Source organism: Spermophilus citellus, assembly GCF_964194105.1.
Source record: "Spermophilus citellus genome assembly, chromosome: 5".
NCBI lineage: Eukaryota > Metazoa > Chordata > Mammalia > Rodentia > Sciuridae > Spermophilus > Spermophilus citellus.
Window position 1 is genome coordinate 98,286,526 of NC_138186.1, and position 15,576 is coordinate 98,302,101.

The 15,576-nt window shown below is 41.5% G+C and overlaps 1 protein-coding gene across 1 annotated transcript in view; it reads right to left on the bottom strand.

The window, feature by feature from the left end:
• GABRR2 (gamma-aminobutyric acid type A receptor subunit rho2) overlaps positions 1–15,576 on the bottom strand; it is a 58,886-nt gene that overhangs the window by 19,620 nt on the left and 23,690 nt on the right. The window contains exon 3 of the mRNA XM_081295275.1: positions 2,302–2,369. Within this exon, the coding sequence (XP_081151401.1) occupies positions 2,302–2,369 (68 nt within the window). The remainder of the gene's footprint in view (positions 1–2,301; positions 2,370–15,576) is intronic.

The following is a 15,576-nucleotide window of genomic DNA, read 5'->3' on the forward strand; positions in this document are numbered from 1 at the left end:
TTTGTGCCTTGTAAAGTTGGAGCCCAGGAGACAGAGCAACCCACAAAGAAAAATTACAGCTATGATGCTGTCATCCTGTCCTGCTGGCCAGGAGCAGGAATTTCCTCCAAAGCTCGGTTCTCACTCACTAGACCCTGAGTACATGGCTTTTAACCTATCTGGCTAACCAGTTCATTTTGGCATGGTGGCCTGTTTCAGAAACCTAAACAGTCAAGGGTTCCTCTTAGAAAGATTTCTACCATTAGATTTCTCCCATTATTGAAGGCAGAATTGTGTCCTGACTATCACTGAATCCCTGTTCATCATTAGATGTAATGTCTGGAAAAGCATATGTTAGGTACTCAATAAATATGTGTTAGATGGAAAAATGGGAAGATGAATGGATGAGGACACAGGCAACTGCACACCTACTATAATTTCAATTCTAAAGCTTATCCTGTTAAAAATTGTCTCCTTGGGCTGGGGATGGAAGTCAGTCATAGAGCAGTTGCCTACCATATGCTGGGCCCTGACTTTGGATTCCCATCACTACAAAAATAAAAATAAAGTATCCCCTTGTCTGTATAATTGATGGTCAAACCCAAGAGTTTGGTTCTTATACCATGGCCAGAGATAGGTCACAAGATGCAAATGGAAGCAAGTGGACGAAGGATAGAGAAGAGAGTGAATGATGGTGGGCCAAGAAGAAGCCCTAGGAAGGGAAGAAAGAAAGAACAGGCACAGAGATTGGGCTTACATGAAAGTCTGTTCCTAGACTGACCATCACTTGCCACAAATTCTTCCATACATGAAGAAACAGCCAATTATGTGAGGAGGAGATGTGAGCCAAATGTCCCTTCTGTGTCCCACAGCTAGAGACCATGCTCTGAGGGACATTGCTCAGGGGGAGTGCCATATTGTAAATTCACAAACATGTGCAAGGCCAGCTTGGACAGTACCTACCTACCATTTTCTTTGTGGTAGAGCAACTGGTGGATTGTTCTAAGACAAGCAAGTCATTTTGGACACTTCTCTCTGAGGTCCTCAGTCACACTTTCATAAGAGCCTTCACATCCAGAGTGGACATCTGTACTGATTCAGATTTAAAGCAGCCAGGCTGGGCCTAAACCCAAATGGTTCTGGAGCTGAACCTAACTGTTGGATATCCAAAGGATTTGGCAGTGTGCACTGTAGCATCTTGGAGACTGTCACATTCATACCTTTCACACCTGGATACCCTCCTTTCCAGATGCTGGAGCTATGAGGGTGCACAGCATCAGTATCATATCAGCCTTGCTGTGCTGGGTCCAATAATAGCCAGGGAAGGGATGGGGAGTAGTGGTAGAGCACATGCTCAGCAAGTGCAAGGCCCTCAGTTTGATCCCCAGCACCAGAAAAACAAACAAACAAACAAAAAGGGAGCCAGGGAAGCCTCCTCCCTTCATGGACATATGAGGAAACCCTCCCTCCGTTTCTTTCATTCCATACATGTGTTGAGAGCCTCCATAGGTCCCACAGTGGGCTAGGCTTGGAGATATGGGGGCAAAAAACTGAAAGACAAGTTCCTGTACTTGTGGAGCCTATAGTCAAATATAGGGGATGACCGATAAACATGACATCTCCCCCAAAATAAATTGATAGCACAATTTAAATGAATGATGTGAACTAGAGGGAAAAACAGGAAACTTTTAGACCAGGTGGTCAGGGAAGCCCTTTAGAAGAAGCCTTATCTCAACTGAGACCTAAAGGATAAAGAGATGCCTGAGAGAGCCAGAGGGGGAACGTGTATGAGGAAAGAAGTAGTTTGCAAACTAGAAATGCAGAATGGAAAAGAGATAAGGTCGGACACTGAAGGGAAGGCTCCTCTCCAAACCAAGGTCTTGCAAACAGCCGGGAGGTGTCTGTATGGGGTTAGTCAAGAAATACAGTGGAGGGCATTTCTGTGGAGTGCGTGGGGAAGCTGTACACACAGAAGGAACTGAAAATCTAAGAACTACAGTATTTCAATCAAAATGGGTCATCTGACCATTCTCAGCATTTGAGAAGTGTGTTCAAAAAGCAAAGTCCTGGGCCTCAACCCAGAGATTCTGAAACCAGGGAGTATGTAGTGGGGCCCAGAAACTATAAGCTATTTCTACCCATAAAGCTCGAGAGACTTTACTGCATCTAGACCAATGCCCAAGCCCACATTTGGTCACTTCCAGCTCTTGCCCTGCCCTCTCAGGCACAGCCTGCAATATCAAAGCTACCAACCCACAGGCTCTCACAGTAACTCAGCTATGGATCCCTCCCTGGGGGCTACTGGCCCAGGATATTGCATACCATGTCCACTTCAGAGATGCTGTCCAGACTCTCCACCTGCACGTCCACACCCACTGGGATGGCAGGGCCTGCAGAAGAGCAGAGAGAGCTGGTTAAGGCACACTCCTGGTGGGAGACGGCTCCCACCCACCTCCCCGGGGAGCCAGGACTGCAAAAGTAATGAGGCAGTGGTTCAGAATCCCCTGTGGATTTTCGTGCTAGTTCCAGGTATGTTAGAGGCTGAGCTTTCTCCACTGAGGCCTGGGACTGTGTCTGCTTTAGGTGCCTTTCTTGGTCCAAGCTTGGTGTTTAATTTATGCTTGTTGGGTGAATCAATGAGCTGAATCACTACCTCCTGTATCCTAGGGATGTCTCTATGGAGTGAAGGTAATAAAACAGCTCTAGTGTCTGAGTGGAGACCCTGGTCATTTGTCCTCCTGTAAAAATCCAAGAAGGATAGAACAAGTCCTGAGAGCCTCTGACCTGAGTTTGGTTTATCTGTGTGCTGGGATTTGGATTCATTCAACTACTGAAATTCTACCTACAGAGAATCTAGCAAGTAGTTGAAGTCCTGCCTTCTGGAAACTTTCAATCTAAAGTGAGATAAGGTCTCTATGCAAAGTTAAATCACAGGGAAAGACAATAATCTACGTGATTCTGAAATCTTTTCAGGTGAGATAACATAGCACCTAAATGAATATTCAATTTTATCTGGATCCTGGAAAGATTTCTAAATCCATAAGTCTATGGATTTATCTATGAGGTCCTGTCCTTTTAGTTGAGCTGGATGATGGGCACATTGGTAAATTCACTTTGTGACAGTTTAGTGAGTTGTACACTTATAATTTGAGTATTCTTCCTTATGTCTGTTATGCTTCAGTAAAGTGGTTTTTTTTTTAGATCTTAACATTTAAAAATTTAGATTTTAAAAAAACCTCAAAACCTGTGTCTGTCAAAACATATGAACAAATGTCATTATAAGTCACAGTCAAAAACATATTCCTGGAAAGAGTCAGTGGCAGCTTGTGGGAGAGGCTTTTGGAGAGAGGAAATTGTCTGGCAGCCAGTCCAGCTGCACCCAGGACCTTGAGCTCTGACCAGGAAGTGCAGGAATAGGACATTTTGACCTGAGCTGCTGTGATCTGAGCCCAGAAAACCTTAGGGAACAGAGGAGTCTGGGTCTCAGGGAACGAGAAGAATTGGAAGGGACTTCAACTGAAGCCAGGGAAAGAGATCAGAGATACTGACAAAGTAAGATTTAAAAGGTTCATTCCTCAATTCCAGCCCAAATGCAAGAAGTAGCCCAGGGCATTGGATGGGCTCACTGACTCTCTCCTGATCCCACCAGACCCCATAGGTTTGCTAATATTTGAAAAACCACTATTAAAATTTGGGATTTTGATTGAGGCTGATGGAATGGAAAAGTATTTCAGTTATTACTATGGGATTGAGAGAATATTTTCTGTGATCTTAAACATGAAAGCACATGAGTGCATTGCTTTGTTCTCTATTTTTCTTTTTCCTTCTCATATAAATCTGAATGTAAACTGATCTTTCTAGTTTACCATGTTCCTCAATTTATGGTTTAGGTCAGGGCCCATGAGAAAGCCCTATTCCAATAGCCATGTTCTCTACTTATTCCAGGCTGCAGGGGTGCTTTGAAAGTTCCAGAAGTGGAATGGTAAGGGTGGGAGGAGCCCCTCCTCAGGGCCAACCAGCCGGCACCCACTCTATCCCCCAGGAGGGGGGATACTTACAACTGGAGGCCAGCCTGACACCTGGACCCTCTTCCCCAGTATTCAGATCTCCACTCAGTGTTGAGGTTCCCAACATTGCCATCAGAGGACAGGGGCTGGTTAATTACCTCGTCTTCTGATCCTTCCTCAGTCTGAGATATTAAAACACCACTGTGCTCTGTGCAAAGTGTGCTACACTCTCTATCTGGTCTCCTTTACCCTCTCATTCCCTTCCTCTGGAGTGCCAGGTGACCTGCTACATAGTTCCAAGAGCCAAAGGGAAGAAACAGGATAGCAATTGCCTTCTTTGGATAAACTTTCAGTGACCGGGTTTTCAGATAATGTGCACAGTGTTTGACCAGGAGCTGTTTGGCTCAGGGCATTTTCCAGATAAAATACATCAGCAGGCACACTGACTCTTCCTGTGCCTCTCTGTCTCATGACCTAGCTCGCTCCCACACCTCCAGTTGCCCTTTAACTAAGAAGTTTGGCAAAACCTCTCGGGAAGATTTCAGTATTCTCAAGATAACGCCCACATGGAGCAGGTCAAGATCTCATGTGCCCTGGGTTGTTGTAGGCAAACCACCTTAGACCATGTGTATTCAGGAGACTTGAGAACTGCTTTGAGTTTAATCTTCATAAGAATTTAGAAAAAGATACCAATGTCGCTGCCCTCCATGATTTAAGCTTTGCCTCTAACCCATACAACAGCTGGGATTGTCTGAGTTTTCCACTTGTGGCCCTTCCCAGACTACTTTGGGAATACAGTCTTCTGAATTAATGTTTTTTCTTCTTCCATTAACAATTTTATGTTTTGAATTGGGCTGAGTCCTTTCAGAAGGAAAGTAGTCTAATTAAACTAGGTGTTCATGACTTGGTCACTTAGCACTGTTATGGGTTTTTTGTTGTTGTTGTTGTTGTTTTTTAAGTTGGGTTCTAATGAGCCAACTTGAAGTCCATGGGATTTCAGGTAGGATAACTAAAGAGGTGGCAAATTCAAGGCAGCATAAGGGAAATGCATAATTAGCAAAGGGCTCTCCTCAGTTCCATTCTTTCCCACCATTATTTTCTTCTCATGATCCTAGAAAGCACTGTTAGGACTCAACTTGTGAATGAATATTTATGTCATTGACTCTTCAAGAATCTACATGAAATAGAATTTTCAGGTAAACTAAAGTGAAAATTTGCCAACAGGCATCCTACCCCAAATGAAGGTGTCTTTCAAGAAGAAGGCATGTGATCTGAAGGGGAAAGCTAGACATGTGAGAAGAAATAAAAAAAAACAACACAAATAGTAAATATATGCAAAATTCTAAAAGAACATCAATTATGCAAAACATTACTGATAATTTATTGTGCAATGGAAAAGCCTGAACTAAAATACATTACAAAAATAGCTTTTAAGCAGACAAGGACATAAATGGCCTAAGAGTGTTCTGAGGTCTTTGCATTGTCCAGAACAGTAGAAGCAGCTGATTAACATACAAATGTGATAAGCCAAGGACTCCTCATTCTGTTTTCAGGAGAACCACCAGGTAATGGTAAGAGTTTTTACCTTCTAAACAAAAATAGGAATAATAATAATAATAAAAATGACCAGTCAAAAAGGAAAAAAGACAGAGAGAAAAAAATGAATATAGAGTTGGTTAGATAGTAGAAAGGACAGAGTAGAATAAAAATTTATTATATATTGTGCTATAAAGCAATTTCAACAAATTTCAAAGCACTAGAATTTATATAAGGTGTTATCTCAATATTCATTAGAAAATTAAAACATAGTGAGCTTTCAGGAGCCAATCTGGAAATACACACCCTTAAGTCCTGAGAAAGAGATACTGAACAATTATCGCACCCCGGAATGATTTGGACTTTAGCTCCATTCGGATAATGAGGTGTGACTCCAGAAGTAAGCGTTACCCAGTGGGGTTGAGTTACACTCACCTGTTCCTTTGTAATCCTACCCCTTGCCTCATTTAATAGCTTCTCCCCAATAAAACCGGGTTCAAGGCATGCTCCTTTTCTTGCCTGCTTTGCCTCCTTTTTTGGGAGCTGGGTCAGAGGAGCAATCACAGAACCCAAAGGAAAAGGTATTTCTCTGTGTGTCATTATTTCGTGAGTGTGTGTGTGTGTGTGTGTGTGTATTTTTTTCCATACATTTGGGAATAAAGAAATATACTTTTGGGGCTGGGGATGTGGCTCAAGCGGTAGCGCGCTCGCCTGGCATGCACGGGGCGCTGGGTTTGATCTTCAGTACCACATAAAAATAAAATAAAGATGTTGTGTCCACCGAAAAACTAAAAATAAATATTAAAAAATTCTCTCTGTCTTAAAAAAAGAAAAATATACTTTTGAAATACCCATGGGTCAATGAAGAAATCATAATACAAACTAGAAAATTTTAGCTAAATTATTTTTTAAAAAAACATACTAAAATTCATGGGATGTAGGCTAAGTGTTTCTTACACAGAAATTTATATCCTTAACTGAGAATATCATAAAAGAAGAAATGATTCGATTTCACAAACTAATCACCCTTCATAAGAAGTTAGGAAAAGAATAGCAAATTAAAGTAGATGGCAGGAAATTATAAAGGTAGAATAATAAGCACCGAAATAGAAATAAATATACAACTAAGAGGATTGATAAAGCCAAGTATTGGTTCTGTGAAAGAATAGATAAAATTCTGATAAGATCAATCTTCCAAGAAAGAAGAAAAGCAAAAATAGCAGGTGTAGGGAATAAAAAGGACATCACTGTGCAGAAGCCATAAAAAAAGACAAAAAGAGGTAATTCTAGACAAGTTTTTGTCAACACTCTTCAAAATGTGGATGATATGGACAAATTCCCAGAAACATACATTTATTAGTTCTAGTAGTTTCTTTGTAGATCCTTTTGGGTCTTCTAGGTATAGAATCATGTCGTCCGCAAATAGTGATAATTTAAGTTCTTCTTTTCCTATTTTTATGCCTTTAATTTCTTTTGTCTGTCTAATTGCTCTGGCTAGTATTTCAAGGACTAAATTAAATAGAAGTGGTGAGAGAGGGCATCCCTGTCTTGTTCCAGATTTTAGAGGGAATGCCTTCAACTTTTGTCCATTCAGAATGATGCTAGCCTGAGGCTTAGCATAGATAGCTTTTACAATGTCAAGGTAAGTTCCTGTCTAATGTTTTGAACACAAAGGGATGCTGTACTTTGTCGAATGCTTTCTCTGTGTCTATCGAGACGATCATACCAGAAACATACAACCTGTCAATCGACATCAATAAGAAGCCAAATGTAAAAACCTGCAAAGTCCTACGACTATTTTAAAAATTGAGTCTATAATTAAAAATTTCAAAGTAAACAACAGGGCCAGATGACTGTTTTGCACACGGACCCTAAAGTGAAGGTAGATAGGCCCTTGTGCAAGATTTAGAAAACTTTGAAACATGAAAAGAAACTAAAGAAAACCTAAATAAGTGGAGAATACATCAAGTTCATGGACTAGATATTCAATATTGTAAAGATATTAATTATCCAATATTTATTATCCAAAAGGCTCAGGGCACTTCCAATCAAAATTCCATTAGACTTTCTTGTGACAAAGAGATCATTAAGAAATTAAAATGTCTAAGAGAAATCTTCTTGAAGAAAAAGAAGGTGAAGCTTTGTTCTACCAGATGTCAAGATTTGCAATAAAGCTACAGTAATTAAGATAGTAAAAGACTGGCATAGAGATGGACAACTGACAAATGGAACAGAGTGGAGAGTTCAGAAACAGACACACAGCCTCAAGGATGCTTAAGTGTGTATCACGGCAGAGCACTGCAGAAAAATAGTGTCTGTAATAACCAATTCTGGGACAACTGGCTATCTGTATGAAAATTATCCAAAACACAAAATACCTCCAAGTGGACTATAGATCCAAATGTGAAAGGCAAAAACAAACTCCAGAACATAACACAAGAAAATGTATTTCTACCTCAGGCTTATAATATATCCATATACTTATTAATGAGGACCCAAAAGCATAACTATGAGGCAAAGACCAATGATATAAATTAAAATTCAGACTGCCTAGCAAGGCCTGGGGTTGTAGCTCAGTGGTAGAGCACTTGCCTAGATTTGTGAGGCACTGGGTTCAATTCTCAGTACCATATAAAAAATTATAAACAAATAAAAAAGTTATTGTGTCCACCCAGAACTAAAAAAAATGTTTTAAAAAAAGAGTACCTACCAAAACTCATGCTTGTTGTTAGGAGTCAGGATAACAGTGAGGGGATGTTGACTGGTAAGAGAAGGGGGCTTTTCTGGAGTTCTGGAAACAGTATTTCTTAACATAGGTATTGTTAAATGAATGTGTTCTCTTTTTGATAATTCACTAAGCTATACATGGTCACTTTTCGGTATGCATATTATGGTTCACTGAAAATTTTACATTGAAAAAAATCAAGAATTTTATCAAAAGGCACCATGAATAATTTAAAAAGCAAATGATAGAGTGAGATATTTGCAATACCTAACTGACAAAGGGCTTATATACAGAAGACATAAATAACTCCTAAGTGTTCTCTTAAGAACAAGTCAGAAAACCCAATACAAAAATAACAGAAACATAAAACATATCAAGACTTGAACAAGCACTTCAAAAAATAATAAGTACACAATAAACATATGAAAAAGTGCTCAACCTCATTAATAACTCCATTAAAACCGCAATGAGACATAATTACTATATGCCAACAAAACTGGCTCAAATGCAAGAGTTACACTAAGTGTTGACAAGGATGTAGAGTAATTGAGACTCTCATACACTGCCAACAGGGGTGTGAATTGGCACAATCACCTTGGAAAACATTATCCAGCAAAATGAAGGACATACATAACCCATGACCCAGGAATTCCATGTTTAGAAATACATGTGAATAAGCACCAGTAGACATACACAAATTATTCACAAAATAGTATTTGTAATAGTTAAGAGTTGAAAATTTCCATAATGTCCATCTATACTATAGGATAAATATACTCTGGTATAGTCATACAATGGAATATTATAGTTACATGCAATGATGTGGATGACTCATCTCATGGATGAATGCATAGTATGATAAAATCCCAAAACATACCAAACTAAATAATGGGGTTGAAGCTTGCACACATTGGCAAGAAGATTATAAAGAAAAGGGAGGAAGCTATGGAATAACTGGAAGAACATGTGGAGAAGTTGTGGATCTATGGGGAAGTATAATAGGGTAACCAGCACCAAGACAGAGCACCGTCCTACTCAGGAGGTGTGAGCTGCCTGAGGAAATACAAGGTCTGAAATAATCAGTAAGAAATAAGACAAAGCCAAAGATTAGATTTTAAAAAGTGGAGCATCTGATGGTCTTCCAGTCCTAATAGGAACTGGAACTAAACAACTGAAAAAGGCCCCAATTCTTTATCTAAAGGGGAGTACATCAAAGGCAGGGATAAGGTTTCTATGAGAGGAGTCTTGCTTCGGTGCTTGTTTCTCAGTGTGGCCAGAGGTCTTGCAGTAAGCAGATTGATTGGTGTTTGGCAGGCTACACCCATCTCTAGGAGTCTATCTGACCTAAGGTTGTGAGCTAAGACAGGGGCCAGAATGATCCCTGGGCATTCTTAACTCGGGAATTTCAACCCAGGAGTTCCCAGAGGAGTGGCCTCCCTGCCTTAATGGCTCAAACAAACCATAATTTATATATATCCTCCAACAGGGAAGATAAATACTTTCTCTGGATCTGAGTGTTGGTTATCTGGTGTTTCCTTTATTTTAAGCCATTTCTCTGTGCACTTATTTAGAGCCCCCTTTTTAATGCTGATTACAGCTCAAAGTAATAAGAAATAGTAAAAAAAAAAAAAAAAGTAACACCTATTAATATTTTAAATTTAAGCAGTGGCTTAAATTTTTGTCTGAGCCAATGAGGGTAAGAGGGCTTAAGAAACTCTTCAATCTAGTCAGACTGCCCAGGTCTTAGCTTACATGCTATTTTCTTCCCAGAGGCTTCCCTGACACTCTAGGTGAAGTTTCACAGCCCCACACCATCCTATGTTCTTTTCCTCATGTGCTAGTCAGTTTCCATCACTATAACCTGTGATATTGCCTGTGATAACCTACTTATGAAGAGAAAAGGGTGGTTTTAGCTCCCAGGTTTGGAGGTTCCTGTCTATGATTGGGAAGACATATTGCTTTTCGGCCTCCAGTGAAGGGACAGCACATCATAGGGGGGAGCCTGTGTTACAACAAAACCATTCCCCTTAGAGCTAGGGAGAGAAACGAAGAGGAAGAGACCAGGGGCCCACAGGGCCCTTCAAGGGCATGTTCCCCTCCAGGGCCTCCCAGTAGGCCCCAACTCTTAAAGTTTTCTCCACCTCCCAATAGCACCCAGCTGAGGAATAAGTCTTTAACACATGGATCTTTGTGAGACATTCAAGATCCAAAGAATAGCACCCCATAATACTCATCCATTTCCTTCATCAACCTCCAGAAAAGGCTGTCCCTCTAATTTGTCCACCTCCAAAATCTGTACTCATCAGAACCTCCTCTCTACCCACCCGCCTGACTTCCACCGGCACACACCAGGGAGTGGCAGGCAGTTGGCATGCCAATATTGACAGGACCTTAGGCCAATGGTACAGAATTCCTCTAATGATGTGGGAGGGGGGACGAAGGACATGTTTCAGGCTCTGTGGTCCCACAGGTGGAGAAGAATGAGGTCATTCTCAGCTCTAAACTAGACCAAGGAAGCAGGCCTTTGAATTCACCACTCCTATCTTCCCCAACCAGTTCCTCAGTGGGGCGAGGAGACTCTGTTATAAGAACAACCAAAAACAGAGAGTGAGAAACAAGCCCGTGAAAGTTATCACGTAGGCTGCAGAGCAGGATGGACCATCTCTCTATCCCTCAGGCCCCCACCTGACTTTGTCCTTTCCCCTCCCCTAGACGTCCTTCACACCACCTCCCACCTGCTCCTGACTGCTAGTCGGTGCTGTTGCCATCCACCCATGCCCCCACGTTGAGATCAACTGTGTAAGGCAGGTGGCCGCGAAGAGGGGTGGGGAGGAATGTCCTGAGTCCATAGAGCTACCAGGGAATGGTGCAGGGATTCCACATGTGTCTCTGTGTGCTCACCATGTGTATGTGTGACAGAGACAGAGAGAGTGTGAATTGTCCTTAATCTGGGAAAGAAATAGACTTTCAGAGAACTCTATGATTCAAAAATTTAAATAAATAAATCACTTATTACACTGCCTGGTCTAAATTTCATCCCCATCATTTCCTAGCAGTGTGATCTTTGGCATACATTTTTCTCTGTGCTTCAGTTTCCTGCCTGAAAAATAAGGACAATAATTATACTGTCCTTATATGATTGTTATGAGGATTAATTGTGCTACTCTGTGTAAAGCCTATAGCAAGTTTTGCTCTATAGGATGTTCTCCATAAATAATTACATTATCATGTCGTTATCACCGTGACCTATCTTACTTACTAGAAGGTAAAGCCTGAATCTTACTCCTTCTTAATCTCCCTTTGCACTTACTGGGTAGAGGCGCTAGCCTCAGAGGGCTTAATCCACGCTGGAGAGAAGAGTGTCTCTGCCAACCTCTCAGTACTGGTGTCCACATCACTAAAGGGCCATACTCTGCAAATCTGGATCCTGAGATTGCAGGTGCCTGGGGGGACCCCTACCACACCAGCATACTGTCCACTGTGCCTGGACCTCACATACCCAGAAAAAGGTCCTGGGCCATCACCTGGCCCTGGGCTCTTAGGCTGCTGCCATGGTGAAGTGCAGGTTTGCTCACCTCCAGCAGAGTGGGCAAAAACAGAGGGCAGAGGAGTAGTGAGAAATTCCAGACTGTGTCACGGAATAAAATGAGGAAGCCCAGCAGCAGCAAAATCTGTCTGTAGGCCACAGTCAAAGAAAGGTAGGTAACTGTTAGCCATGCATGCTCCCAGCTACTATGGAGAGTTTTAAAAAGACTGTATTAGTCAAGGAGAACTTGCCACATTAAATTGAACAAATAAATCATCAAGGGTTTGCCAAAGAAAATGCTGCGGTCAGTGAATTCCTCATGTTCTTTTACAATGTTTCTTTTTATGATGTCATTTTCTTAGAAAATTAATTGAAATGAAAAATAAAACTGCAATAATGATTTCTTATTATTCCTCTTAATATAGTATTTAGGTATTGTAATATTTTAAGAAAAAGATCTGCCTGGGGATTGTGCATGGAGCCCTGAGTTCAATTCCCAACACTTAAAAAGAGAGACAGAAAAGAAATCAATCAACATGGCAGGCTAATTTGAATAAAACCTTACATATATGTAGTGCTTCCCAAGGTCCATACATCTTCATTTACTATTCCTTTGCTCAGTCCTGTAGTGTCCACTAGACCAAGTCCTGAGCAATGCAGCCTGGGATGTGGAAGTCAATAAACCTGGTTTCTTTCTCCAAGAAGGGAGACAACTAGCTCTATCTCTTCTATGTGATATCACAGAAGAGATGACAGGAGCATTCACAGATATAATAGGAACTAGAGGAAGGCTCAATTAATTCCAACTGAGGGCATTGGAGGAAATTCTACAAGAAGCAGTTTTTGATGAATTTGGGTCACGGACACTGGAGAGAGCATCAACAAACGGCCCCATCTGGGTAGGGCTTTGGAACACTCATCACTCCTAACAGGTGTGGGAGAAAGAATGCATTTCAGGTTGTAGGAAGAACAAAGCATAGTATAGCAAGGTGGATCATTAACCCACATTTCTCAGATATGCAAAACAATAATTTGTTTTAAAAGGCAGCTTTGATCTTTCTCACAAAACCCTGTGCGTCTTAAGTGTGGGAAATTTTTATTTACCAGTTAACAGCAGCTCAGTCATCTCTAGTTAATGAAGCCTTTCATTTCCTTCCACCTTAGTTGACTCTGTGTCCTAGAGGAGAAAGGAACCCCACTAAGCACTTGCTCTGGATTCTTATCAGCTGAGCAACAACGGCTGCCATCTGTGGTGGCAAATCCATGGTCCTCTGGCCTCTAGCAGGGAAGTCCTCCAGGCCACAACCTCTGAGCGCAGACCTGAAGCCCGTGCTGGTCTGCTGTTCACCTCATTGCTTTTATTTGCTCATAGGCCTATGTGGGCTTTTAGAGGCTCATCATACCCTTGTAAGACCAGGGATGGCCAGGAGCTGGACCTTGGCTCTTCTGTGTAGTTACCTCCCTACACCACAAGTACATCACCACTCCTCACTCATGATCAGTGTGGCAGCAAATGATACACACACACACACACACACACACACACACACAATCTCCCCATGCTGCACCCAGGCAGTGGGCTGCCAGCCTGCAGGTCCCACCACACCCACAAAGTTCCCAGGCCCCCTCACACATGGATATTACCACTGAGCCCCATGCTCTGCAGAGAGAGGTATACTCTGCCATCTGTGTCCCCTTGCCCCCACAGGGGATAGCTTCCCATGTCCTCTTCATGTCTGTCAGGAATTCCTCATCTAGTTCCCAGAGACATTCCGTCTCCCATTGCTGCTTTGAGGAGAAAAGTGGCATCTATCCTCACAGTGAAAACTCAGCCTACTAAGTAGTTTTGGCTCTTGATATGAGAGCCTAGAATTATTTGGATTAGATGTTTGGTGGATGAGCCAGGTACAAGGCACACACCTTTGATCCCAGCAACTCAGAGGCTAAGACAGGATTGCAAGTTCAATACCAGCCTCAGTAAATTAATGAGGCTCAGAGAAACTTAGTGAAACCCTGTCTCAAGATAAAAAATAAATAAATAAAAAGGGCTAGGGATATAGCTCAGTTGTAAAGTAACCCTGGGTTAGATCCCCAGTGCCCCTCAAAAAAAAAAAGATATTCTGCAGATGAATATACATTGCCTCAATATTCATCATTATCCTTGTCACAGTTAAAAACAATCTAATGGTTTATTGTGCTTGGAGAACAGGGAATAAAAATATATCTGAGTAGCACAGGGCCTGTGAAAGTTTGTTTTGGAAGAGAAAGTGTGGCAGGTAAATTTTGATGGGATCCTAGAAAGTTCCTCTGACCCACCACCAGGCCCTCATAGACAGCTGCACAAGTGTGCCTTCCTTCAAAGTCAACCTGCCTACCCCAGCAGGCTTCAGCCAACCAGTTGGTGACTGTTTTCTGCTCTCCAATCTCCCCCTGTCAGACCCTTACTTTCCCAGCTTTTTCCAGATGCCTTACATATTCAAGATCCTGCAACAGCTCTGTGCTCTGAAGTCAGGTAGATCTGAGCTCCTGGTGACTATGGTGCCTACACCACCAGTGTGCCCCACGTGACCCTGCTCACTGGCTGCTCACAAGGGCTTCATGTGTCATGATCCAGCCTTCTAATATTAGCCTCTCTGATGTGTATAAAGTTCTTTCTCAAGAACTCTGTTGCCCAAATGTCTTCTTTAATATAAGGAGAGCAACTAAGAACAGAGCAGGGAGGAAGAGCATGAGAAGAAGATTAACATTAAACAGGGATGAGAGGTGGGAGGGAAAAGGAGAGAGAAGGGAAATTGCATGGAAACGGAAGGAGACTCTCATTGTTATACAAAATTACATATAAGAGGAAATGAAGGGAAAGGGAAAAAAAGGGAGAGAAATGAATTATAGTAGATGGGGTAGAGAGAGAAGATGGGAGGGGAGGGGAGGGGAGGGGGGATAGTAGAGGATAGGAAAGGCAGCAGAATACAACAGACACTAGTATGACAGTATGTATAAACGTGGATGTGTAACCGATGTGATTCTGCAATCTGTATATGGGGTAAAAATGGGTGTTCATAACCCACTTGAATCAAATGTATGAAATGTGATATGTCAAGAGCTTTGTAATGTTTTGAACAACTAATAATAAAATTTTTTAAAAAGAATCACACAAATTTATATAAAAGACAAAGCAGATATCGGTAAATGTTTTCCCTAGAAATGAAAACCAAGTTTATGACTTGTATTTCTAGCAAGAAAAGGCAGAAACAAGCAACCTCTTAAGGACATAGCCTGCACTGATAAGCAAAGCAGAATCATGTTCCTCATAGTAAGTCCCAGCTGAGAGAACAGTTAAAAGTGTCTGGTCAACATGTGACCTACCTCTCCTTTCAAGAGGAGCAATTAAACAGGTCATACAGGTCTGGGGATGCATTTTAGTGATAGTGTTTATTTCCCTAGCAGCTAAGAGGCCCTGGGTTTGATCCCAGTACTGGAAAAAAAATCCTTAAATAAATCACACACATTTTCTGGCTTATAATAAGTGAAGGGACAAATATAAGTTAGCATAGTTTCATGACGGTTGCTATCTGTCTAAAAGGAGCATCAGAACCTTGTCTTCCATATCTCTTGCAAACCCTGCACTTCTCACCCCAACTCTAAGGTACTGTTTTATAAAATACTTTAAGTTAGTCTTTTGATCTGAGTTTATCAGGTTCCTCTTGATTCACATATCCAAATTCAGTATCTCATATTCACTTTGAGTACAAATGGGACTGAATAATGTTGGAAATAGAAAGTCCAGTTTTCCATTTTCAAAATAT